General features: G+C 48.7%; 1 protein-coding gene across 2 annotated transcripts; it reads right to left on the bottom strand.

Annotated features, from left to right (window-relative positions):
- Positions 1–7390: 7390 nt before the first annotated feature.
- On the bottom strand, positions 7391–24028 carry RNF122 (ring finger protein 122). 2 transcript variants are annotated; one of them, XM_033412623.2, is made up of 6 exons: positions 23592–24028; positions 16645–16801; positions 11091–11136; positions 10731–10772; positions 8763–8842; positions 7391–8492 (listed from the first exon to the last, which is right to left on the bottom strand). In XM_033412623.2, the coding sequence occupies exons 1-6, from the start codon at positions 23614–23616 to the stop codon at positions 8378–8380; spliced, it is 465 nt and encodes a 154-aa protein (XP_033268514.1). In that variant the 5' UTR covers positions 23617–24028; the 3' UTR covers positions 7391–8377. The 2 variants fall into 2 exon arrangements, with proteins under 2 accessions (XP_033268514.1, XP_004283676.1); XM_004283628.4 differs by having other exon boundaries at positions 8763–8845; positions 23592–24026.
- Positions 24029–24444: the final 416 nt, after the last annotated feature.

The raw sequence follows: 24444 nt of genomic DNA, 5'->3' as shown, positions 1-24444 counted from the left end.
TGGCCCTTACATGATCTGACCCCTGTGTCCCTTCAACCTCGTTTTGTACTGCCTTCCCCGCCCTCATTAAGCTCCAACCAAATGGAATTTGTTCTCCAATAAGCCAAGCTCTATTTTGCCTCAAAGTTCTCCCCTATGCTCTTCTGTCCAGTCTTTCCCCAACTCTTGCCATTCTTCTGGTCTCAGCTTAAATGCTTCTTGCTCAGAAATGCCTTTCCTGGACTCACCTCCACACCCCCTCCCAGTTTAATTCAGGAAGGCACTGCATACTTTTTCATGGTTGGCACGTGTATATGTTAACGTTTATTTAGTCTCTGTCTCTCCTGTTATACCGTAAGTGTCTTAGAAATAAGGACCATGTTGGTTTTTGTGTGTTGGCACAGGGAGCAGTGGCTGGCACATAGTAGGCACTCAATTAATATGCGCTGGCAGCTGAAGAAATAGGAAAATTTTGAAATATATACTTTTCAACGTTTGACTCTAAGTACAATTATCCGTATCAGACTTCTCTACAAATGGCATGTTCAATAGGTATCGGCTATGCCCAGTGAAGTAAAGCAAATCCTTTTTATGCAGAATGAATGCAGCACCTGCAACATAGTATATACTCCATAAAGGATGCTGTAGTCATTAGGATGACTAGGGGAAATACACAGGCTTTCTTATTTCTGATAGACCTATCATTTAGTCCCCTTATTTTTGGAGACTTTTTAGAAACAAAAAGAGCTTATATTTGAGAATGACTTTGAGCATTTATTATGCATTCTTTTTTTTGAATTCTATTTAATTTTTTTATACAGCAGGTTCTTATTATCTATTTTATACATATTAGTGTATATATGTCAACCCCAATCTCCCAATTTATGCATTATTTTATGTACTCTTCCTGACCACACTCTGAGGCAGTTACTATGATCTCCATTTTACAGAGGAGAAAAGCGAGGCTTAAAGAGAGTAAGAAACAAAGCCAGGGCCTCCCAGCTAATTAGAGGCAGAGCTGGGTTTAAAACCCATTCTTTGGATTCCAATGCTGGCTTTGTTTATTCCACTATACAAATGAACCTCATAATGAGGAACAGAAGGGAGAGGACCCCTGATTTCCTAAAACACAGCCCCAGTTCATCACTGACTCTTACCAGTGAATCTTTTGTTTCTCAACTACTGAGCCCTTACCCCTTTTAGAATGAATAACTATGGACAAAAATTGTTCATTCAAAATGGCTCTTTCCTGATCCGTGCTAGCTACATGCATTGCTCTTTGTAAACCAGACTTTAAAGAAATTCCTTCTAATTTATTTTATTCTATAGGCATGGCTCACTTAAAAAAACAAAACAGATTTTATATGAAGATTTTCGTGTTTCAAAGTATATAAATGAAAAAGTGAGAGTCCTTAGATCTCATTTTTAAGACCTTTTTAGTCATTAAAAACTCAGAATTCCTTTTAAATAATGAAATCCACCTGGCACAGTTAAGGCAATTATTCAATTCAGTGTGCACCGTGGCCAGAACACACAAAGCCTGGAATGCATGGCCTGTTTCTCAATCTGAGTGTATAAGTTTTTAATCTTACACACCTGTAATGAATTTGCTGGGGCACTGTCTTTGCTCTATCCTCAGCATACAATAGAGGAGTCTGCTTCTTTGCAGAATTAAATTGAGGCCATTGCACCCTAACCACAAGGAAATGCAGATTTCCCCCTCCTCAGCGTCTTCCTTTCAAAAAGGTTGCTTCAAGTGGCGTTTAAAAGATAATTCTAGCTTGCTAAATTTAGGGTGTGGAAAGAGTCCAAAATGAGAATATTCCATGGATAATTGTGCAAGAAATGTTAATATGTGCAGTAAGAGGAGGATGTCTTACACTTTTGATGCACTTCTCTATCTCTCTCACCCTCTCTCTCTTTTTGCCTTGACACCCAACATATAATTTAGCAAGGTGAGACGTTACCTGAGGCAGTGAAGGATGCTTTTCCACCGCGACTGCACTTTCAGTATAAAATGATTTCATATCTGAGTTATTTCTCAAACCAGCCTGAGTCAGAGCCACTCATCAAAATTTATCCACAAGTTATCAGAAAATGCTTATCTTCTTCATATTCGAGGTAGATTTCCAGTTATACTCAGTAACAAGTTCACTTGTTAAAAAAAATAGTTAGCTGTACAATTTAAGTTACCTGTACAAGAAATGTACTGGTATCTGAAGCTTGCTTTGAAATGCATTGAAAAGTACCTGGATTAAGGCTAGATGGGTAGATAGGGGATAAAACAAATATTGCAAAACGTTCATTGTAGAATGCAGGTGTTCACTCTACAACTAACACTTCAATCTGACAAGGATAAAGGTGGGCAGTCCCCATGGATTCTGCTAAACATCCTACAAGGCAGCCCTACAAGAAAGAACCAGTCCCAAATGTCACGTGTTCTGATGTTGAAAAAGCCCTGAACTAGAAAATCTTAACATAGATTAATAGTAAGACTTTTAATTAGCCAGTAACTGGAGAGAACAGGCATGAATAAATGGAAAGCTAAGAATGAAAATAAAATGTTGTCGGTCTAGGATTTATATGGGATTCCCTGAAATCACTCTAGATGATTAAATTCATATCTACTAGCAAATAACATTTTGACTTGGAATTTTGTCACTGTGATTTGAGACTTTCTGTCTTTCGATCTGTAAACATATTTTCAATACTGTGAATAATATATCTGAATACATTCTTGGAAAAAAAAAATTAAAAAGGTGGCTGGTCCCAAGGTTAGTGGGAATCTGCACCTTAGCTCCTAGGCAGCACCCAGGAGATGGTGCCGGTGGAGGCAACTGTGTGGGACATGGACAAACTGGGCCCTTGACATCGCAGCAAGCTTCCCATACTGCAAACCGGGCACGAAACCAGTGATAGAGGCAGGGTCTCTGGGGACCAGCAAACAGACCTATCCATGGTTAAATAGTGTTTTCAGAAGGATGGAGGGAGAGGGTTGACCTGTGTAAGACTCTGACTCATGAATAATTTGGGGAGGAAGGCAAGCACTGCAGATGGGGAGAAAGCCTGTGACTCAGGGTCAAAGACAACTTAAAGAAAACAATACATTTCTGGAACGTCTGAGTTTGTGATGTTGAAGGTCACCACTAAGGTCTTGCCCCTTGGCATTTATCCATCCACACTTAAAATACTCCAGCTTCTTTCTCATGGTACTTTTTATAGCTTCTGTTTTCTTGCAGACATAAAATCTGAGCAAAATAATCCCATAGAGATCTGCTCAATACTGAAGGCCAGGAGGATGACTCCCCGGCTGGGTATAGTAGTACTATTGCATTTTGGATTTGTTTGGGTTTTTTTCTGACTTATGCCCAACTTGACAGCCACTGTGCTTCCAGATCCATTTCTCCCACTGATGCAAACCTGGTTTTTCCTTCTTTGGGTTTTGGATTTTTTAGCCTCTCTCACATTGATTGCATCGTGTCCTTAATGTATCAGCATCACCGTGGATTCTATTTCTGCCTTTGAGGATATCAGCCGCCTGCTTGAGACTTAATGAACATATATAATATGAAATATATAGAAACTCAGAGGTGGTCCCTGGGGTTGCTTACACAATCATTTGGGTATAAACCCTTTGGAACTGGTGTTTCTTTTGAACCATTCATGACAATGATGGCCTGTCAGGAGGACTCTGCAATGGCTTTGGGGCTCTCCGTCATATCAGGGAATAGGCTGGGATGAAGCAAAAGAGGGTAAAGAGAGGAAGAGGGAGAAAAAAGGAATGAGAGAGAGGATGGATAAGAAAAATGTGCTGGGACTTCCCTGGTGGTCCAGTGGTTAGGACTCCACACTTTCACTGCTGAGAGCCCGGGGTTTGATCCCTGGTCGGGGAACTAAGATCCTGCAAGCCGAGAGGTGTGGCCAAAAAAAAAAAAGGCAAGAAAAAAGAGAAAGAAAAATGTGCTGAGTTGCAGCACCAACGGAGAGGTGATAGATTGTGATGAACAGTCAGAAGCCGTCAAACACGTTTTCTTGGGCTTCCTGGTGCTGTTAGCTTCCCCTTTGTCTGCAGAGCACAGGCCCTAGTTTACAGCTGAGACTGTCACACGGAGACAGGATCCAGGGCCATGACAAAGCACGAAGGTGACATCGGTGACGTCCTCCCTGTCCACAGAGTCTGCCAGTTTATCAGGGAAGGAGCTAAATGCCCATGATGCTTTTTAAACTCGGATCAGTAGGAATCCAATGCCGTTGTTGGCCTGGGGCTTGGTAAACAGCTAGTCTCTTTTCCCATGAATGGCTTTGTTGTACAAGCTTGCATGACTGGTCATCAGTTTGTCCTTCTTGCCTCCAGTTTGGTCACATCTAGCCCTCTGGATCTGTGCGTATGGCTTTAACAGGAGATTCACCTGTGAGTGATAAGGTCAAGGGCACTCCAGATGTTATTCCGACGCCCAGGGAGACAGAAGAGGGTGGTAGAATGGAAGTCAGAGGATGGGTTAGACTTATGGGGAAAACATGGCACAACTGGGGAGGCATCAAAGGCCCTAGTGAGAAGGGGGAAAAGCCCCAGTGGGGATGGAAGAATTGATGGGAGAAAGGGGGCATGCGAGGGCACAATTCTTCAACATCAGTTGCCCCATTCTCTCCAAGTCAGTGATTTTCAAATTCTACTCTGAGTTCTCACCCCACTTTAATTAACCATTGTGTCAAGGGTAGAGCCACGTAAGATTTCTTTAAAAGAAGCAATCCACTGCAGAGTTAAAAAAAGTCTGTAATCCTGGACAATGGCAAGCACAAATCCTTTGCGTTACCCGGGTTCCCTGTCCTCCACGACTGCCTCAGCCCAGGAACTAAAAGCACCTGCTACTTTGAGTATCTTCATAGCAAGTAATCTGCTGCCAGAGCTGTGTGGGACGTGGAAGCCAATGATGCTTAGATCCACACGATCGGAGTTTGTGCCTTGGTTCCGATGCTTCTGTCTGTGTAATTACGAGTAAGCCATTTATTTGCTTTCCAACACTTTTCCTGATGCCAGACTCAGAGGGATATACACAGAAAGGAAAGCAAAAGGTATTTTGTGAAAGAACTTGGTAGGCAAGTGCTTATCTTTTGATTGATTCATGGTGTTTGCTTGCCATAGATAAGCTCATTGAAGTCGGAATCCTGGTCTGTACGATTATCGCCCAGCTTCTTTCCATTTTTCACCCTTTGAAACATGTCTAGAGTCAAATTTTTCAGTAATGGGAATAGTACTAAGCACAGTAGTTGCCCATCATGAATATTGTGTGCATGGATAAGATCATTGGCTTTGCTCCCAACTGATGTGCAGGTTTGAAAGAAACTTTAGGATTCTCACCCTGTCAAGTCCCAGGTTCCTTGCACTACACAGAACTCTAACCCCCAACCCTTCCGCACTCCCACTTCACATGAATTCTTTGCACTCTCTGGCACCCACGGCGGTTAATCCTTGTGTCTTTTTCTGCATGTTACTCTCTCAAGCTCCAGCTCTCGTCATGTTTCCTTGCAGGCACCCCTGCTGTCACTTCCACACCAGTTGAGCTAAGAGTCTCTCTACCATGAGTTCCTCACCCAAATTAGTGTGCCTATGCCCTTCCCCAAGGCAAGGGCTGTCCTGTCTTCCAGCACCTGGCACAGTGCCTGGCCCAGGCAGCAGATGCTCTAGAAACTCTGAACTGAGTAACAAGACCACATTTATGACTATAAAATTGGGACTTGTGACTATTTAACTTGTGATCAGCTATTGATCAAATTCCACCTGATCAGCCAAAAAATACCCAGTGTCCCTGTCTCTGTGTGCTGTAACACCATTCTACCAAGCTGTGTTGAAGCCTCAAAGGTAACACAAGGCATTCTTACCATTGTTTTGACGTCCAGACAGTGCTATTCAAATTTGCAACACAGACATTCTGGTGCTAACATTTTACTCAGAATACACCAACACTGATGAGTTTTCCTTGAGATGAAGGGAAGCGGTGAGGGAGGAGCTGGAAAGGTTGAGGCCCACCTGGAAACCACCTGTTTCCCACCTCATTCCCGTGATGCATCCACCAGGAGGCTGCGGCAGGAGCTAGAGGGAGGGCTCTTTGTTTTGCCTGGGAAATGCATTGCATTCCCTGCACTGAAGCAAGCAGGCCCACCTGGAGAGGAGGAACTGGTGCTCTCAGTGAAGAGATCCAACCCTGCAGGGTTGGCAGCAACCGAGCAGGGGGTAGAGGCTCCGAGGAGCAGCTGTTACATCTCAGCGTGTGAAGAGGTGGCAAGAACAGGCGCACCGTGGGGCAAAGGACGCCACCAAGACAGGTAGCGACAACTTCACCAGGACTGTCAGATGCCCAAGTGGCATCTCGGGTCTGCCCTGCCATGAGCACCAACTGTGCCGACAGGCTCCATGGCTCAACTGCAGGGCTGGGAGGGCATCAGACCTAACCTGTAGGTCTGGCTTCTCTGGAAGCATAGGCATCTTTTGTATGTCTGTGACCCACCACTACATTAGACTTCGCTCAAGACCTACCAGGAAGTGGAAGGTGCGTTCCTAAACAGCATAGTTGGGGAAACACACGAGTTTGTGTTCTGTTTTACTGCAACATTGATTTTTTTTTTTCTGTTTAAGGCAAACAATAATGCCTTCTACTTCTGAGATATTGTCTCAAATGACTTTTTTAAAAAGAAAATAAAATCTTGTAAGTATGAGGAAAAAAAAAAAGAGATGCTGGACCATTGGCCCTGCCCTGTTCCACTGAGCGGGGGCCGACCACAGCCCAGCTGCTCCCTGCTTGTGATGGCTACGAAAATTGTTCCTGGCTCTCTCCGTCCATTTTGCAAACGCACGATCAACTCAGCACCCCTTTAAGACGTTGACAGAGCACAGCTGGAGGGCATGGGTGCCAGACCTGAGTGCAGCTGGGAGCATAAAAAGTTAACAATACTTCTAGATGTAGTACACAGGATAGGATGAGTCAGTGATTGTCAGCTAGTGGGTGAGAAAAAAATGTCTAATCAGGGAAAGAAATCAAGCCTCCATGGTAGCAACGTGGACCTTTCCTGTGTTAAGAGCTCAGTGGCTTGAATTACAAGGAGAATTCTATGAATGACAAGTCTTGGTAGCTGGAATGCTGTGGTACCACACATCAGCTTTCTTTCAAAATATTCTAGAAATCATGTGAATGAGCCTGGCTCGGTCAGGTCTTCAAGCATATTGATGTGAGTCCTAACCTATGCTGAACAGGTAATAATTAATACGAATAATTCTTGTCAAGGATCAGGAAACTTTGTGCACGTGTATGTCTGCTCTGAGCATGGGAAAGTGAGAAGAGGCAGTTCGAGAACCTTGTTCCCTCTGTTGGCAGAAAAGGGCCAGTGGACACAAGCCACAACCACAGGCAAAAGGTTAGAGAAACTTGTTATTAAATTTAATTTGCTTTAAATACATACCTTTTTCCCACCCTCACCCACTTGGGGGAGGAACAGAAAACCCCTACCCCTTCCATTTGGGGGATTCCATGTATAAAGCCTGAGATGGTAAGGATGAAGTATAAAAATACTATTTACAAAGGGGAAGAAGGTGTCCACCGCGACCTTAATATCCAGACACCCCCATCCCCAGGCCCCCTTTTTGCTCCTTTAGAAAAAACCCCTGGGAATCCTTTTGGGTGTAGACCAAGCCCTTCCTCTGGGGCGGTGGATACTCAAACCCCAACACGGAATAGGAAGCTCTGAGATCAACCGAGGAACAGGGAACGGATAGCACCTCAGATCTCGGAGGGGCAGGGGGCTGCCCTCTACCCCTCTGTAGTCAGCAGGCCGGCCGGCCAGCCTTTGTTTCCATAGGTCCCATGTAAACATTGACTTTTCTTCTGTTCATCCCTGCTCTTCCCATTTCCTACAGAGCCTCCCTCGCTTCCACTGGAGGCACTTGGTTCCTCCATCTTTCCTTCCTTCCCTTCTAACCTTCCTCTGGAAGGAGTGGGGAGGTCACAGGTGGGGCAGAGCCCATCTCATCCCTTCTTCTAGGTCAGGGCAGCTTGTCCTCCTCAGCAGAACCCTCAAGGGGGTGTGCTCTAAGTTCTTGGCCAAATAGGAATGGATTTCTTTTCCCAGAGCAGGGACAAGGCGGGCAGATAGTCCAGTACCAGGATACAGTGGTCCTGATGGGCAAGACCATCAGAACTGAGTAGCAGGGAAGCAGGCTTCAGGAAGCAGAGAGGTGGGCAAGTCTAGTCTCACCCTGAGGCCGGAAGACCAGCCCGGCATCCCCGCCCCTCCAGGTGAGCATGCCCATCACCACCCAACAGTCTTGTTGCACTGCGGCTTCGCGGAAGGACCAGGCACCCGTGAGGCTAGAGGTCTTCTCCAGGCCTTGGTATGAAGGCAGCACTCACACCAGCTCATCCAATAGGATCCCGATGCTCTGGGTGGCCTCTGAGGGACCAGCAATGGGCTTGTTACACATGGGACAGACACAGCGTACTTCCAGCCACTTCACCAGACACCTGCGGGCAAGAGACGACCTGTTTTTCCCTAAGAAGACACCAATCTGCTCCAGCTGTCTTTTCATGGAGCCCAGCTGCTTCTCAGGGCAAGAACCTCTCTATCCTCAACCTGGTCTAACCCCTCTGGCTTGCTTGGTGTCCAGACAGGATGAAGGGCATCACCGGCAAAGGGGAGATGGGAGGGGTCGGGATTGGAGGCTCTGGAAGATGATCCCTGCTTATTTCTTTCAAAGCCACCCTGGGACACACATATCCACTGTGGACACTTACTTGCGGTGAAAGGCGTGTTGGCATGAGAGCACGCCCAGCTCATCCTTCCCCTTGAAGTCTTCCAGACAGACTGCACAGGTCTGCTGTGGGGAGAAAGGGGCCGCGTGATAAGAGATGGGGGAGAGTCTCACTCCTCCATCCTGAATACCCAGCACCTCATCCTCCAAGAGAGAACATCCACCCAAGAGAGAACCCACCCTGACAGGGCGGCAGCCATGAACCACAGGGGACTGCTCTAGATTTAAGTCGACCCAAATAAGCTGAAATTCAACATTGAGTTCCTCAGTCACACTAGCCACATTTCAAGTGCTCAACGGCTGAGAAGTGGCAAGTGGTCCCCACACCGGATGGTCAGATAGAGAGCATTTTCTATCCTCAGATTTCCACTGGGCAGTGCTGTTATAGAGGAACCTTTTTTTTTAAACTGAAGTACAGTTGAATTACAATGTTGTGTTAATTTCTGCTGTACAGCAAAGTGACTCAGTTATACATATTATGTTTTTTCATATTCTTTTCCATTATGGTTTATTATAGGATATTGAATATAATAGTTCCCTGTGCTATACAATAGGACCTCGTTGTTTATCCAGTCTATATATCATAGTTTGTACCTGCTAATCCCAAGCTCCCAACCCGTCCCTCCCCTACCCCCCCTCCCCTTGGCAAGCACAGGTCTGTTCTTTGTCTGTGAATCTGTTTCTGTTTTGTAGATACGTTTCTTTGTGTCATATTTTAGATTCCACATATAAGTGATATCACATGGTGTTTCTCTTTCTCTTTCTGACTTACCTCATTTAGGAGGATAATCTCTAGGTCCACCCATGTTGCTGTAAAGAGCATTATTTCATTCTTTTTTATGGCTGAGTAGTTATGACTTTTAAGCCTTTCTAGCCTAGGACCTTTGGTGAGGCACTTATCAATAACTAAAGGAGTGGGGTGTGGTGTATGGTTTACATTCTTTTTTTTTGTGATACGCGGGCCTCTCACTGTTGCGGCCTCTCCCGCTGCAGAGCACAGGCTCCGGACGCACAGGCTCAGCGGCCATGGCTCACACGCCCAGCCGCTCCGCGGCATGTGGGATCTTCCCGGACCAGGGCACGAACCCGTGTCCCCTGCATCGGCAGGCGGACTCTCAACCACTGCACCACCAGGGAAGCCCCGGTTTACATTCTTTAAGTCCAGCCTTACATTCCAATATATTATAACCCCTTCAATCCCAGCTGAATTACTCTTCTGGAGGAGAGCTAAAGAAACATTGGAACTTGTGGACATCATGACAGTGGACTCCAAAAAGAGGGATGAAATGAGGCCATGTCCAGGCAGAGTCTTGTGTGTAGTGAGACCTGTGATCCTCCCCACTCATACAACCACACACACGCTCTCTGTAGGAGTGTCCGTGGTTATGGAAGGAAGTCTTGGGAAATGAGTTAGGTGACCCCAAAGGCATAGGTGGGAAAGGAAGAGGAAATGGTGTAGTCCTAAATGAGTCAGAGTTGAGGGGCCCCAGGGAGTGGGTGTGATGTGGGAGGGGAGGGGAATGGAGGGAAACAGGGAAGAACCTCAGGGCTGGACACATGCATCAGATCCACAGTCACTACGACAGAGCATACACAAAGGTAACCTCTTTCAGACCAAGACCTGGGGTCTGAGCAGGGGAAAGTCACTGAAATCTGGCATGGAGGGGTCTTACCGTCTTCCCCATTAAGATTATGCCTAGTGGGCTTCCTGGGGCCGTCGGTCACACCATGTATCCAAACCCTTTTGTGATCCTTGTTTTCTGCCTGCACTGGTTCAGTTCCAGACATAACGGATTCTGCATATTGATCACCTCCTGGGATGAGTTTTATTTGGCCCAAGGAAATAGGAAGGCAGGGACTAAAAGGGTTCCTGAAAAGGTCAGGCTGAGATTGCTGGAGAAGGTTTGCCTTACCCGCCGGGCACTCCCGCGACCTGTGCCAATGCACTCACCCCATATAACTGTAACTTCTTGGCATCACCTTTAAGCACCACCTGGGGAAAAAAGTGGAGGCCTGGTATCAGAAGCAACCAAGCACAGGGGCCAGGTGGTACCAGCCGCCAAGGAAGGGAGGGAGTCTTTGGCCCCACACAGGAGGGCCCCCGTGACCGTCCCGTGAAGGAGGAGGGCTTTGGGCCCTGCCTGGGCCCAGCCAGACTTGAGGACGGGGAAAGGAGTTAGCCTCAGAGGGCGCCAGAGGTGAGGCCAAGGGGGAGGCCAGGCCAGCTTAAACCTGCTCTCTCCCCACACCCCCTCCCCAAGCAGGGCTAATAGCGGATGAGGTCTCGGGGCAACACGTAAGCTTTATTTACCTCTTTATATCCGTATCGTTCGCTCTGTGCCTGGTTCCGGAGTTTGCTGAGGAAGCAAAAAAGAGGGGAGAGAAGAGATCATTATGTCTTTGCACAAACAGCCATTCAGAGCAGGAGAGGCCGGCTGGCTGCTTGGGGCATCCTTCTTGGGGGGGGGAGGTGTGCTTCCCATAGACACATGGAGTATGCACGGGACCCTCTGCAGGTCACCAGAGTGGGTTAAGGACTCGAGACTCTTACTCAGGTTCAACTGCCTCAAAACTCACTGCTGGCTCCCCCAGATTGGGGGCGTCTCTGCAGAGCGCTCTAATCCTGAGTTGGCCAAAAAGTTCGTTCGGGTTTTTCCATATGACACGATGGCAGACCCGAACGAACTTTTTGGCCAACCCATAGTTCATCCACCCTCCCTGCTGTCTCTGGTAGGTCACTTCCTTCAGGCTCCCCAAATATACAGGTCAACCATCTGCTCGCTGACTGTATGGAAGTAAGATTTTTTTTTTTTTTTGGCCGTGCCACGCAGCTTGCAGGATCTCAGTTGCCTGACCAGGGGCTGAACCCACGCCCTCGGCAGTGAAAGCATGGCGTCCTAATCACTGGACCACGAGGGAATTCCCAGAAGTTAGATATTCTTAAGAGGGACATTTGCACCAAGCCAGGGGAGCAGGAGAAAGTCTGTTGAGCCTGGGGAATTTTCCACTCAGAGAACACAAGTATTCTGGAACCAGAGCACACGCCTGCCCCACTTCACAGCGCCAGGCCAACACAGGCAATTCCTTCTTTGTTTTCCTCTTTTTGTTTCAAGCTGGTGGCCCGCATACAACTGGACTCTCAATGGCCAAAACACAATGGCCAGAACACGCCGTTACTAATGGCAGGAGCATAATTGTGATGGAGGATTTGCAAAGCCTGATGTCTGCACCAATTCCAAACAACTTCCAGAGGGAGAGACGTCCCTTTTTGCAGATGAGGAACACGGCGTCCAAAGAAGTTAAGTAACTTGCCCAAATGCCAGAGCTGGCTAGCAGCAGAGTCTGGATTTGAATCAAAGTCGATCTGATGACAGAGGCCGAGCTCTCCAACACACACTGTGGCCTGCTTCACCAATTAGGTGGCACATACCATGGTCCTGAGAATATGAGATGGTTTTGGGAAACGCCCTTTCATCAACAAGCCTCCGACTCTGAATGGCTTACTATGCAGATGGCTAGGACCATGATCACACATTGATCATAATTATTATTATTTTTTTCTGTTTTATTTTCAGTGACGGAAACCTTCTGAATTACGCAGGGAGCTCTATGTCCTCCTGTACTTGGGGCTTTCTCTCCCACGGATCATTTCTACCAAAGAGCTGTGTTATTGGAAGGAAACCTGAGAAAACCACCAGGTTAGGTAGGATAGAGGTAGCAAACCACGGCCTCCTGAGAGCCAAATCCAGCTGACTGCTTGTTTCATAGGGCCTAGAAGCTAAGAACGGTACTTATTCTTAAATGGCCGAAAGCGGGAATCAAAAGAATATTTCATGCCATGTTAAAATTATATGAAACTCAAGTTCAATGCCTAGAAAATTTTACTGGGGCAGAGCCACGTTATATTGGGTTGGCCCAAAAGTTCATTCGGGGGTTTCCACAACATCTTATGGAAAAACCTGAACGATCTCTTTTTGGCCAACCCAATAGCTTATGTACCATCTATGGCTGCTTCCACACAGCAGGGCTGGGTGGTTCAGACAGAGATCATATGACCCGCAAAACCTATAATATCTGGCCTTTTGCAGAAAAAGATTGCTGGCCTGAGTGAGAGGCAGGGAATCTCCACGAGCCTCAGTCGAAGGGAGCGAGGTCAGATGCCCCAAGAGCAACACCGAGATGCTGGAACCAGAGCGGAGGGGGGTGCAGAAGGTCTGGAAGAGCCGTAGCTGATGCACAGCCAGGGGACAGGTTAAGATCGGGCTGCCGCCACCTCCGTGGCTCCTAACAGGAGGTCAGGGGACAGGTGGGGCAGGTGTTCCCCTGCCTTGGTCTGAGGGTGGCATCGGACAGTTTCTGGTCATTGGAGGGTTGGGCTAAGGGCCTAAACAGGGCTTGCACCGTTCCACCCTTCCCTTTTTTTTTTTTTTTGCACGGGCCTCTCACTGTTGTGGTCTCTCCCGTTGCGGAGCACAGGCTCCAGACGCGCAGGCTCAGCAGCCATGGCTCACGGGCCCAGCCACTCCACGGCACGTGGGATCCTCCCGGACCGGGGCACGAACCCACGTCCCCTGCATCGGCAGGCGGACTCTCAACCACTGTGTCACCAGGGAAGCCCCCACCCTTACCTTTGTACTACTTTCATATAAACACTGTGTCCCCACTTCCAAATGAGAGGGGCGGGGAAGGATGTACCCAAAGCTTAAATGATCAAGTGCGACCTGCCTGATATTGGGTTAATCTGGGGAAGAAAGAAAGTGATCTCATCGCCGGGTGCTCACAGCCGCCTTCTGAGGGAGACGCAGCTGCTCTGTTAGCAGGTATGTACAGAGTAAATAAGGAAGTGGTGAGGAGTTGCTTCCTGACTCAGAACGAGGGGTTGTCCATCTCTTAAGCCTCGCCCGCCTCGCCTGCAACATGGCTACACTTACAGAGTACGTGCAGGGCCTTTCTGCTTGCTGTGTCGTAGGGTGCCTGGGGTGCCCTCCTTCTCCACCCTCCGCCCTTCCATCTGCCGAGCTCCCTTTAATGGTCTCACCTGAGGATCCTCCAAAAGCCTGACTCTTAGAGCCTAAGACTATCTCTCGGAACAGTCAAGCGCTTCAGAGCCGCATTCTATATTCACTCTGCATGTAGATTTCCATGTCAGGAAGGTATAGATTGTGATGAAATGGGGCCAAAAGGGTTGCAAGGGAAACAAAGCAAAAAGCGGAGATCCTGGGCCATCCCAGCAGGGGATCGAGTGCCAACAACTCTGGACAGGTGGCCCTCTCAGCTGTTGGGTGAGCAAAGCAACTAAAAATACCCTGAATTCAATGAGACCAATTCTAGCCGCTGCCAGTGGGCTCTCCCCAGCTTTTCCCCTTTTCCAACAAACAATGCAGCCAGGTCCCGAAAATAATGGTTCCTTTCCTGCCCAGTTGTACTTCACGGGCCCCTCCATCCTGTGCAGGGCAGAGATCAGCTCCTGCGGTCGGGGGATGGGAGGCAGGGAGACAGAGAGAGGGGGAGCAGAGGCTGGCCTTGGCCGATGAGCTCACCAGGTCAGGAGGGGGGTCACGGGCCTATTTTGGCTGAGGAGGAAACCGAGAAGCAGGGAGAGGAAGTGGCTTCTGTGCTTGTGTGTCTTTCTATATATAGACACTCCCAGGCTGCCACATGCCAGCAAGCCAGGGACAAACTGGCTTCGCGCAGACTGCAGGACAGAGGGCAGGGTGGCAAAGGGGCAGATTACTGCAGGAGGAACAGGTGGCGCCGAGCAGCCCCGCAGTGGGGAAAGCTTCTGGTATCATGTGGTTGCAGCTCTGTTCTTTAACTCCAGCCAAACAAAAAATAAATCAGCCGTACCCAGAGCTCCCAGCCCGTCCTTCTGCAGGATCACAATCTCTAGCTGCAAGGCGGTGGCCATGGATGCCACAGCTGTTCCCATTCAAGGAAGAGGAATCCGAGAAGACCAACATCTAGAATCTGAAAGACTCTCCCTAACTGTCATCAGACTAGCTCACCTCTCCATCTTCCTGGACATAGGACCGTCGGCAGATCTGTTACTGTCTGAGCATATGCATTTCCTCATTTATGAAGCAGAAGCAGGCTGATACCGAAACTGGAGGCAAGTTCTGAGAACTAAGTAAGCTAAATGTTTTACAAAATGCTGACCATGCCTGGCACACAGAAGGTACCTAGTAGAGAGTAGCTAAAACCCTAAGATCACACCTATCAGTGGCAGCATCGGGAAATGAAGCCCGGTCACCCACATACTGGCTCAGAGTAATTTTGTAGATTTTCTTCTCTTGACCACGTTTGCAGCCTGGCATGGGTGTGCCTCTGTGTGTGTGTGTGTGTGTGTGTGTGTGTGTGTGTGTGTGTGTGTGTGTGTGTGTGTGTGTGTGTGTGTGTGTGTGTGTGTGTGTGTGTGTGTGTGTGTGTGTGTGTGTGTGTGCGTGCAGGGGCCAAACAGAGTTGGTTTTACAGCCTCCTGCCAGCGTCACACAAAAATCTTTGCTATGTCTCCATCTTCCGTCTCTGGGGAGTTGTATAAATTGCTTCATATGGGAAGAGCGCAGTGGTTGGTGGTCAGGAAGACGAAAGAGTTTGCAGAAGAAAACTTAGGCTTGGGGAAAGGGGAGGGGTGGTGAGATATGGGAAATCTACCCTCACTTACTAATTAGATGCAAATTTTAGACTCTACCTCTTCTGCAAAGACTTGTAAGTGGAAAATTCCAGTCCCGGGGACTTTTTAAAGTCCTGAGAAAGAAGGAGCCCAAGGTATGGATGGGGAGCACAAGAGAGCAGGGCCTACGGGTACCTCCCCTTCTTAAGAGGGGAGGCTGCCCTTGCCAGCCCTAGGAATCCGGACAAGTATCTACTTTCCCCCAGCCTCCTGCCAGGTGAAGCACTCAAACCCACTGGGACATCTCAGTGGGGAACAGGAACTCCTTTTTCCTTCATCTTAATTTAATCTTCTTAGGTGATTTGATCAGACACCAGCCTAGACCCCAGCTGACATCCGTCTACCCAGGCGTTGGGTGATCACGTGTTTGTGTGTGGGGGGTTGTGTGGCTTGGTTATCACAACGGCTCTCAGGACCATTAGCACATTCTAATGGTCAGGGGTGTCCAGTGTTCCCCAAAGCACAAGACAGTCCCATACAATGAGGAATTGTTAATACCAACAGGGCACCCTAGTCAGAAACACTACTGTATTTTCCACTCTGAATACCAGGCATGCCCCACATTTTTTTTTTCTTTTTTTTCCCTGCCCCACATTTTTGATAGAAAACAGCCACGAGTTCCCTTGTCTGCAAGTGAAGAAAACAGTTCCTGGAGCTTGGCTAGCACGGCCACGCTCAAGAAGGGATGGTTTTTGGTTTTTTCTCTCTCAAACATAAGAGCTTACGAGGCAGAACAAATAAGCGGCTCTGCAGACTCCAGCTTGCTAATATTAGCATCTGGAGGGATGACAGCAGGACTTCCCAGGAGGGCAGAGGATCATGACATTGGTGTAATGATGCCTCCCGTCCCTGGCCATCCAGAGAGTGTGAATGGGCGGAGAGAGACAGCTAGGGACCACTGATGATATTACCTGGACGGTCATTCTAGGCAACCTGAGAATAACTGGCCAAAGGGTGGGAACGCAGCCCGACCCATGCTGACCTTATCGGCTCTCCGACAACTTGACAGGCTGACGTAAATAGAAACACCAGGCCTCAGGGGCCCAGCCAAGGGCAGGACCAAGGCCTGTCCTCAAAGCAGCGGCCCCGGCTGGAGGCTGGTGACTCTGCGACTGGAGCCTCACTCAGCTCACCCGACCCATGGCCGCCGCCTCCTAGACTCCCCCAAGCCCAGGTCAGCCAGCAAGCCGCCCACCTGATGAAATAGCAGCAGAAGATGAGGCTGAGCATGAAGACGAAGATGCCTGTGCCGAAGATGACCATGTAGATGTTGAGGGGAAGGTCCTGGAAACTGATGGGTGGCATCGAGCAGGACTTGTTGGTGCTCACCAGTCCCAGGCCGCAGAAACACCCTGCAAAGAACAGGGAGGGAAAGTATTACGACAGTGGGAAATTTACCACTGGGGCCACTCTGTGTGAGCAAGGATGCAGGGAGAAACGGCAAACCTCTGACTCGGGGGCTTACTTTTTTTTTTAATTGGAGTATAGCTGATTTACAATGTTGTGTTAGTTGCTGGTGTACAGCAAAGTGATTCAGTTAGACATATATATATATATACTTTTTCATATTCTTTTCTGTGATGGTTTATTACAGAATATTGAATATAGTTCCCTGTGCTATACAGTAGGTGCTCGTTGTTTATCTATTTTATATACAGTAGTTTGTATCTGTTAATCCCAAACTCCTAATTTACCCTTCCCTGATTCCCTCTCCCCTTTGGTAACCATAAGTTTGTTTTCTATGTCTGTGAGTCTGTTTCTGTTTTGTAAATAAGTTCACTTGTATCATATTTTAGATTCCACATACAGGTGATATCATAGGATATTTGTCTTTCTCTGACTTACTTCACTTAGTATGATCATCTCTAGGTCTATCCATGTTGCTGCAAATAGTGTTATTTCATTCTTTTTTATGGCTGAGTGATATCCATTATGTATATATACCACATCTTGATATCCATTCATCTGTGGATGGACACTTGGGTTGCTTCCATGCCTTGACTATTGTAAGCACTGCTGCTATGAACATTAGGGTGCATGTATCTTTTCGAATTAGAGTTTTCTCCAGATATATGTCCAGGAGTGGGATTGCTGGATCATATAGCTATTTTTAGTTTTTTAAGGAACCTCCATACTGTTTTCCGTAGTGGCTGCACCAATTTACATTCCAGGGGCTAATATCTGTACCCTAGTTCCAACACTTACTAGCTACATGATCTTGGGTAAATTATTTAACCAATCTACGAAATGGGATCATACACACAGTACTTAAACCAGCATCCCCATCTAGGGGATCAAGGATTCAGGCAATGGGCGGAAAATGGAAAACTCATTTCCATCAGGGAGAAGCCTATACAGTGCAGTAGGAAAATGAAGAGCCCTAGGTGAGGAAAGGTACACTTGGGCTCCAATCCCACCTCTCCCTAGCTATGTGACCTTTAGGAAATTAAATTAACCTCGCTAAGCTCCACTTTGTCACAGGAAAACAAGCAATGTGCAGAGAGTACCGAAAACGATGGTGTAAGAAATGCGCTTTGTAAATTGCAAAGTGCAGTTGCAAAGGTCATTTGTCATTATTAAGCTACCTGCTCCGGAAGCCAAACTGCACCAGGGCCAGAATAGAAATTGCTCACTCTGAGGCTGGGCCAGCATTCCAGAAAGGCACGGGGGGTGAGGGCAGGGAGCTACAGCTAACTTTTACTGGCCACCTTCCCCCTTTCTACTCAAAGCCTTGCCATGCAGTCCCCTAATGGCAGTGGCATCCCCAGAGCTCATCAGAAATGCAGACTCTCGGGCCCGCCCCCACTGAAATGAATCAGAATCTATTAGTTTAACAAGGTTCTTTCAGCTTGGGAAGCACTGGTGGCCACTGGATGCTTCCCTTTCTCACATGACTCAGGGCTAAATCCTGATTGGTCCAAAGGTGGTAATCACCTTGCCCTTGCCAGGGGTTTGGTTTTGGTGTAGGTATGTGACAGAGTTCTGGCTGAAGAAACAAAGAGCAGATCTGTTGGAAAAGACAAGATATTCTTTTTTTTTTTTGGCGGGGATGGGGCGGGGCAGGTCACATCTCCCCAAAACACCTGGAAGGGTGGCAGCCAAGTTATAGCTGGAAAGAGAGAAGTTCAATATCAAGCTGGTGGCAGAGAGGACAAGGAAAGAAGAAAGATGTTGTCGGTTGAGTTGCTGGATCAAGCAATCCTAGAGCCACTATCTTGGGACTACTGGTTCTGAGAATTAGTAAATTTTCTATCATGTTTATAAAGAAAAATAAAAGATAGGATTTAACCACAAGCCAGTTGAGTGTTTTTTCCTGTTTGCAGGCAAAAACTATCAATGATCTGAAAGGTAAGCCTCAAACTCTTGGATTTCAGAAAGTGCTGGGACAAGAAGCCTAGACTTTACCATACACCTGCTATCACCCAAGCACATTCTCAAGCTATAACTTAACCTTCGTAATAAGGCCACTGTGAAATGTTACTCCCCACCCCACCATGGGGAAAAAAGACTCAATCATCATTAAACAATGTGTGTACAGTCAAACAGCTAAGAAAGCCTGGCTTCAAAGCCCTCTGGGGAATCCCCTGGTGGTTCAGTGGTTAGGACTCCATGCTTTCACTGCCGAGGGCACGGGTTCAGTACCTGGTCAAGGAATTGAGATCCTGCGAGGTGTGCGGGGGTGGGTGAACCTCTAGACTCAAGCCCTCAATGTGGGTTTTAAGTACTTTCCTGACGTCGTGGTTAGGAGACAGATCACCATTAATACACTTTGGAATCCTACACCGTAATTAGCGAAGCAACCCCAACTCAGCAGAAAAGACTGGCTTGAAAGACTGGAGTCATCTTTGACCTCATACATCTCAGCCCTCTTCATCCCCGAGATCAATCTAGTGATCGATATAATGAACCTCCCCCTCCAAACCTCTTTCAGATTGGGTGCCAACTGTACTGCCAAGTCTCTATTCCAGACAGACTTTGGAGCCCAATTCTACTCCAAGTGCCTATTAATTGATGTCTAGTCCCTCCTCTAATTTAGCCCACATGTCTGACATTTCCTTCCACTTGGTTTCTAGCATGTATTTCCCAAACTCATGACTGGCTTCAAGTCCTCCTAAACACGTGTGCGTTGGGTCCCCTCTTTACCTCCCCGACTCAGTATCCTCCAGCATCACCCCAGGTGGGCCAGCCTCCTCTCTAATTCTTGCCCATCTCTATCTTCACCTGCCTCCACACCTTCGTTCACGAAGCTTTCTCTGCCTGAAACTCCCTCTCCTTCCCCAAAGTCCCCCAAACCCGGTCTTTGTGATATTCCAGGGACTCCCCACCCCAAAATCTACAGTGCCCACAGCCTGTATCACGTGTTCCAGCTCTGGCACACTCCGTAACCATCTTATGTTGCCCCACTGTTCCTAGAATCAACTTCATTTAACTCGAACAGGCATTAAGCAGTGATTACATGACAAGTACCACAACAGACACTGAAGATAAAAAAGCAAAGAAGAAAGACAAGATGATTTTATCATCTAGGGAAGAAGACAGACACAAAGGTTTTCATCATACAAAGTGAGGCCCGTGGTAGAGGTGTGATTATACACAATCCTGAGATCAGAGATGAGGGATTCTAACAAGCCTGAGTGCTGCTAGGTCTGAGGACAGCAAAGTGCACTTCTGTACATTCTCCAGTGCCTACCCTCGTGCTTGGCGTGTTTTCAATAACTGGTTAACAGATAAATAACTCCTGATTTTTCTCAAGACGATCTGGTCATCTTGGCAAAAGCTCCCACTTCAAAGTAAGAGACTGAAGTTTGGGAGAATTGCCCAGAAACTGCCCTCAGCTAACAGATGACCAGTCAACCAACAAGTACTGCTGCTGGCTTGATCTATACACCAACCTAGGCACTGTGGGGAAACAAAAAGTAAAAGTAGTTCTTATCCTGAAAAGACTTTTTGGTTAAAGATGGAAAAAAATTAATGAGCTACTAAACTGTGTTCAGCCTTTGCTTCTGAGCCTCCAGCTTGGGTTAGAAAGTTTTCACCACTCCTTCACCCTCCACTTAAATATTTGATCTCTGTGGGCCAAAAGAGATCAATTTTCCATGAAGACATCATGGTGGACTGGCCAGGGAGGGACAGTTTTCTGTCTACTCTGGAAAGGGGCCTTTCGGCTTCTCTTCCATGGAACTCTGTCCTCAATGCCAAGAGGCCTTCTTCCCCACCAGGCACATCTCCCTAACCCTGTCTCATCAGTTGTTGATGCCGTAAGAGGGTCTAACCTTTGCTCTCCACGAGCTGGATCCCGGCATCTTTAGGGTCCCAAAGAACTTCACTGGGTTCCCTGTTCTGGGAACTTGCACAGCAAGGGCCATAGCGAATGCAGAGGGTTTACATGTATTCACTCTGGAGGCACTCTGGCCTCAGCACTTTATCAGTTTATCTTGACCATGTTATCTTGCTGAGAGAAGCTTCCCCTGGGGCTCCAGGATTGAGTCAGTGAGTTTGGGACTTTCTGTGATAAAGAAGTACGGGGGAGGGCTTCCCTGGTGGCGCAGTGGTTGAGAGTCCGCCTGCCGATGCAGGGGACACGGGTTCGTGCCCTGGTCTGGGAAGATCCCACATGCCGCGGAGCAGCTGGGCCCGTGAGCCATGGCCGCTGAGCCTGCGCGTCTGGAGCCTGTGCTCCACAATGGGAGAGGCCACGACAGTGAGAGGCCCACGTACCGCAAAAAAAAAAAAAAAAAGAAGTATGGGGGAGAAGAGCTTCATAGCTGAGAAGAGATGGTCCATTTGCTTGCATTCTGAATAAAAAGAAGTGAGAAAAGTATACCTTGGGCTAAAACCTAACAGTGGAGTAGTTTTTCCTCTAAACTTATAAGGACAGAATACCAACCCCAGGAAAGAGGAGCTTTAGATATTTTTCACAAAAGTGTGCGGAGAAGGATTGCTTCTTCACTGGAGTCAGAAAAGTCATCTCTCTGTCACTTTAAGAAGTGACAAGAGGGACTTCCCTGGTGGCGTAGTGGTTAAGAATCCACCTGCCAGTGCAGGGGACACGGGTTTGAGCCCTGCTCCTGGAAGATCCCACATGTCGCAGAGCAACTAAGCCCGTGCGCCACAACTACTGAGCCTGCGATCTAGAGCCTGTGCTCTAGAGCCTGTGAGCCACAACTACTGAGCCTGCACTGTAGAGCCCGCGAGCTTAGAGCCCGTGCTCTGCAACAAGAGAAGCCATCGCAATGAGAAGCCATCGCAATGAGAAGCCCGGGCACCACAACTAGAGAAAGCCTGCACGCAGCAACGAAGAACCAATGCAGCCAAAAATAAATTTTAAAAATTTTTAAAAATTTAAAAAAAAACAAAGAAATGACAAGAACAGGGAACTATATTCAGTATCCTGTGATAAACCGTAATGGCAAAGAATATAAAAAAAATGTCTATATGTGTAATAACTGAGTCACTTTGCTGTACAGCAGAGATGGACACAACATTGTAAATCAGCTACACTTCAGTAAACAAAAAAAATTGAAAAAAAAGAAGTGAAAAGAAACACAACACTGTAAATCAACTATACTTCAATAAAAATCAAATAAATTTTAAAAAAAAGAAGTGAAAAGATAAAGCAGCAAGTCCTCTGCTGGTCTAAACCCTCACAGGAAAGGGGGCTGCCCAGAAGAGAGGCTAGTGTTAGTGACGGCCACCTTGGTTCTTCTCCTGAAGTCTGTTCCATTGTTTCCCCCGACCTATGAAAGCCTTGACATCAGAACGTTTCGTATCTGAGCAGCGGGCCGGGAGCTGGAGTGACGTCAAGAGAAGGGCTGGCCAAGAAAGACCAGTGGATCTGGGAAACGCTTCTCCTTCCCAGCCAACAGGAATCTTTCCCAGATGCTGGGATGCACCGTCCTTCCTCACCCCACCCCCTCGTCCCCACTCAGGCAATGCTGCCTATCACACACACAGCTGGGTTCATTTTCAGGAAATTAGATCCTACCAGCAAGAGGAAGAGGGGGATGGGGGCCCCCTTATACACATGCTGCCCAAACCCTGCCTTAAAACAAAAGCCTCTTGAAATAATTAATGCAAGATCTGGCAAGAGTCTGCTCTCAATAATGGATTCCCACCCCCCTAACTAGCCAGCCTACCCTACTGAGAGATAAAGCCAGCTGCTTGGGTCCCCCCGGTCCCCTTCCCCCTTTCACCAGAAGTGCCTCCGCCGCGCTCCCCCGTTTCACCAGAAACTCTCCAAGCTTTAGAACAACGCAGTCAAGATCCTAGGGCCACTGGAGGGTATTAGGAGCCGAAGTTTTGAACTGACCCGCCCAGAAGGGTCAGGTAGCCTGGGAGAGGAACCAGACCCAAGCCCAACCTCTATGCATCACCTGAACCGCTAAAAGCCTCAGGTGGGATGAATTTAGCATCACCCAGGCCGGGGTGGGAGGGGTGGTCGGGTCTGGAGGCGCGGCCACCGCCGAGGCACAGGAGCTAGTCTGGCCTTGAGGCCCGTGAGCACAGCTCTCCAGGCAAGCCCTGCTCTCAAGGGTAGCCGGGCGCCGAAAACTCTGCAAGGCTTTATCAATCCAATAAAGCCACGCTCATTAGTCCGGCGTCTTCCACCGTCACAAAGCCCCCTCCGCCGCCGGTGCGAAGCCAACAAAGGCGCAGAGGAAGCCGCCCCGGCGCGCCACCCCGCACGCCGCACTGTATACATATTTAAAATAGCCTGAAAAGTTTCAGGCCAGGAACTTGAGCTCCCTCTAGGAGATCCGAGCCCGAGCGCGGATTTAATTCTCCGACAACCACAACAAAGAACAGAGTTTGAGCGCACAAAGCCAAGGGAAGGGGGTAGGAGTGCGAAGCCGCCACACAAAGGCCGGGAACCCCTCGGCTCCCACGCCCCCCCCCCGCCCGCCCGCCCGCCGCCCGCTCAAGAGATCCTTCCCAGCCCTGGAGTTAAACCTGAATATTTTTCCCCCCAAATTCCGCGGTGTGCAGAGCAGAGTCGGGCGCCAGGACGCCTCCCCGCCGGTCCCGTTTCAGGAAAAACTTGGCTCAAGAGGGAGAACGAGCCCTCGGATCTGAAGCCTGGCGCCCCGCTCTCCGCGTCTCCGGCCGGCTCCGCGTCCCTCGCCTTCCCGGCCCGGGACTCACCGTTACACCACTGGAATGGGTGCATCAATGAACTCTCGGCTGGCTTCCTCAGGCGAACGAACGCAGGCGGCGGGTCTGGCAGGCGGGGTGGGCGCGCCGGCTGGCGGGGTCGCAGGAGGGGCGGATGAGGTGCGCGGTAGCCGCCTTCCTCTGCAAGTCGAACTCCCTCCGCAGCGGGGGGCTTCGGCGAGGTGGGTTTTATAGCAACAAAGAGGAAAGAAGAGAAAACAAACAGAAGGGCCCCCGGATCAAAGCACCGCGGAGGAAAAGCAGGAAGGGCCCCGGGGCTGGTGGGGGGCGGGGAGCTGCGGGGCGCCGCAGGGCCGGGTGGAGGCGCCCGGTGGGCAGAGGAGGGAAAAGCCTTAGCCCGAGGCGCGATCCAGTTGCCTGGGCGCAGAAGGTAGAAGCCAGGGACTTCGAAACTGACACGGTGCGCGCACGCCCCCCCTCCCTTATACTCCCCAGCCCCCTGCCCCGGGAAACTCCGCCCCCTTGCCGTCACCCGCCCTCTGGCCAATGGGAGCCTTCCTCTGGTCCCCGGGCATTATTTGCAGGTCTGCCCGGATCGGAGGGTGGGGAGCATCTTTGCTCCTCGGGCGCCTCCCCACTTCAGCTTCCCAGTCCTTGGGATACTTGAGAGAGAAGCGCGCGGCGCGGTGGGATGGCCGGAGCAGCCGGGGCCAACCTCCCCCGCTAGGAAAGCGGAGGAAACGGAACAATTAGTGCCACATTGTTTTCTGCCTCCAGATCTGTTACTGTTTAGCATTTCTATAGCTCTTTGAGAAGCCAGCTCCGGGGAGTGGTTACATTTCTGCCCAGAGGGCAAGAACTTGGTCCTAGGTGGCGGCTCGCA

This window comes from Orcinus orca, chromosome 21 (assembly GCF_937001465.1).
Source record: "Orcinus orca chromosome 21, mOrcOrc1.1, whole genome shotgun sequence".
In the NCBI taxonomy this organism is placed as follows: domain Eukaryota; kingdom Metazoa; phylum Chordata; class Mammalia; order Artiodactyla; family Delphinidae; genus Orcinus; species Orcinus orca.
Note: the sequence above shows the minus strand (reverse complement) of the source record. Positions and strands in the feature narration are given on the sequence as shown.

What these genes read in the sequence shown, in the direction of transcription:
- RNF122 (XM_004283628.4), bottom strand. Translation starts at nt 23,616, where the DNA reads ATGCACCCATTCCAGTGGTGTAACG. An exon ending in TTCTGCTGCTATTTCATCAG is followed by an intron (nt 11,137 to 16,644) that starts GTGGGCGGCTTG and finishes TTGCTTCCTCAG; the next exon opens with CAAACTCCGGAACCAGGCAC. An exon ending in CAACACGCCTTTCACCGCAA is followed by an intron (nt 8,493 to 8,762) that starts GTAAGTGTCCAC and finishes TCTTGCCCGCAG; the next exon opens with GTGTCTGGTGAAGTGGCTGG.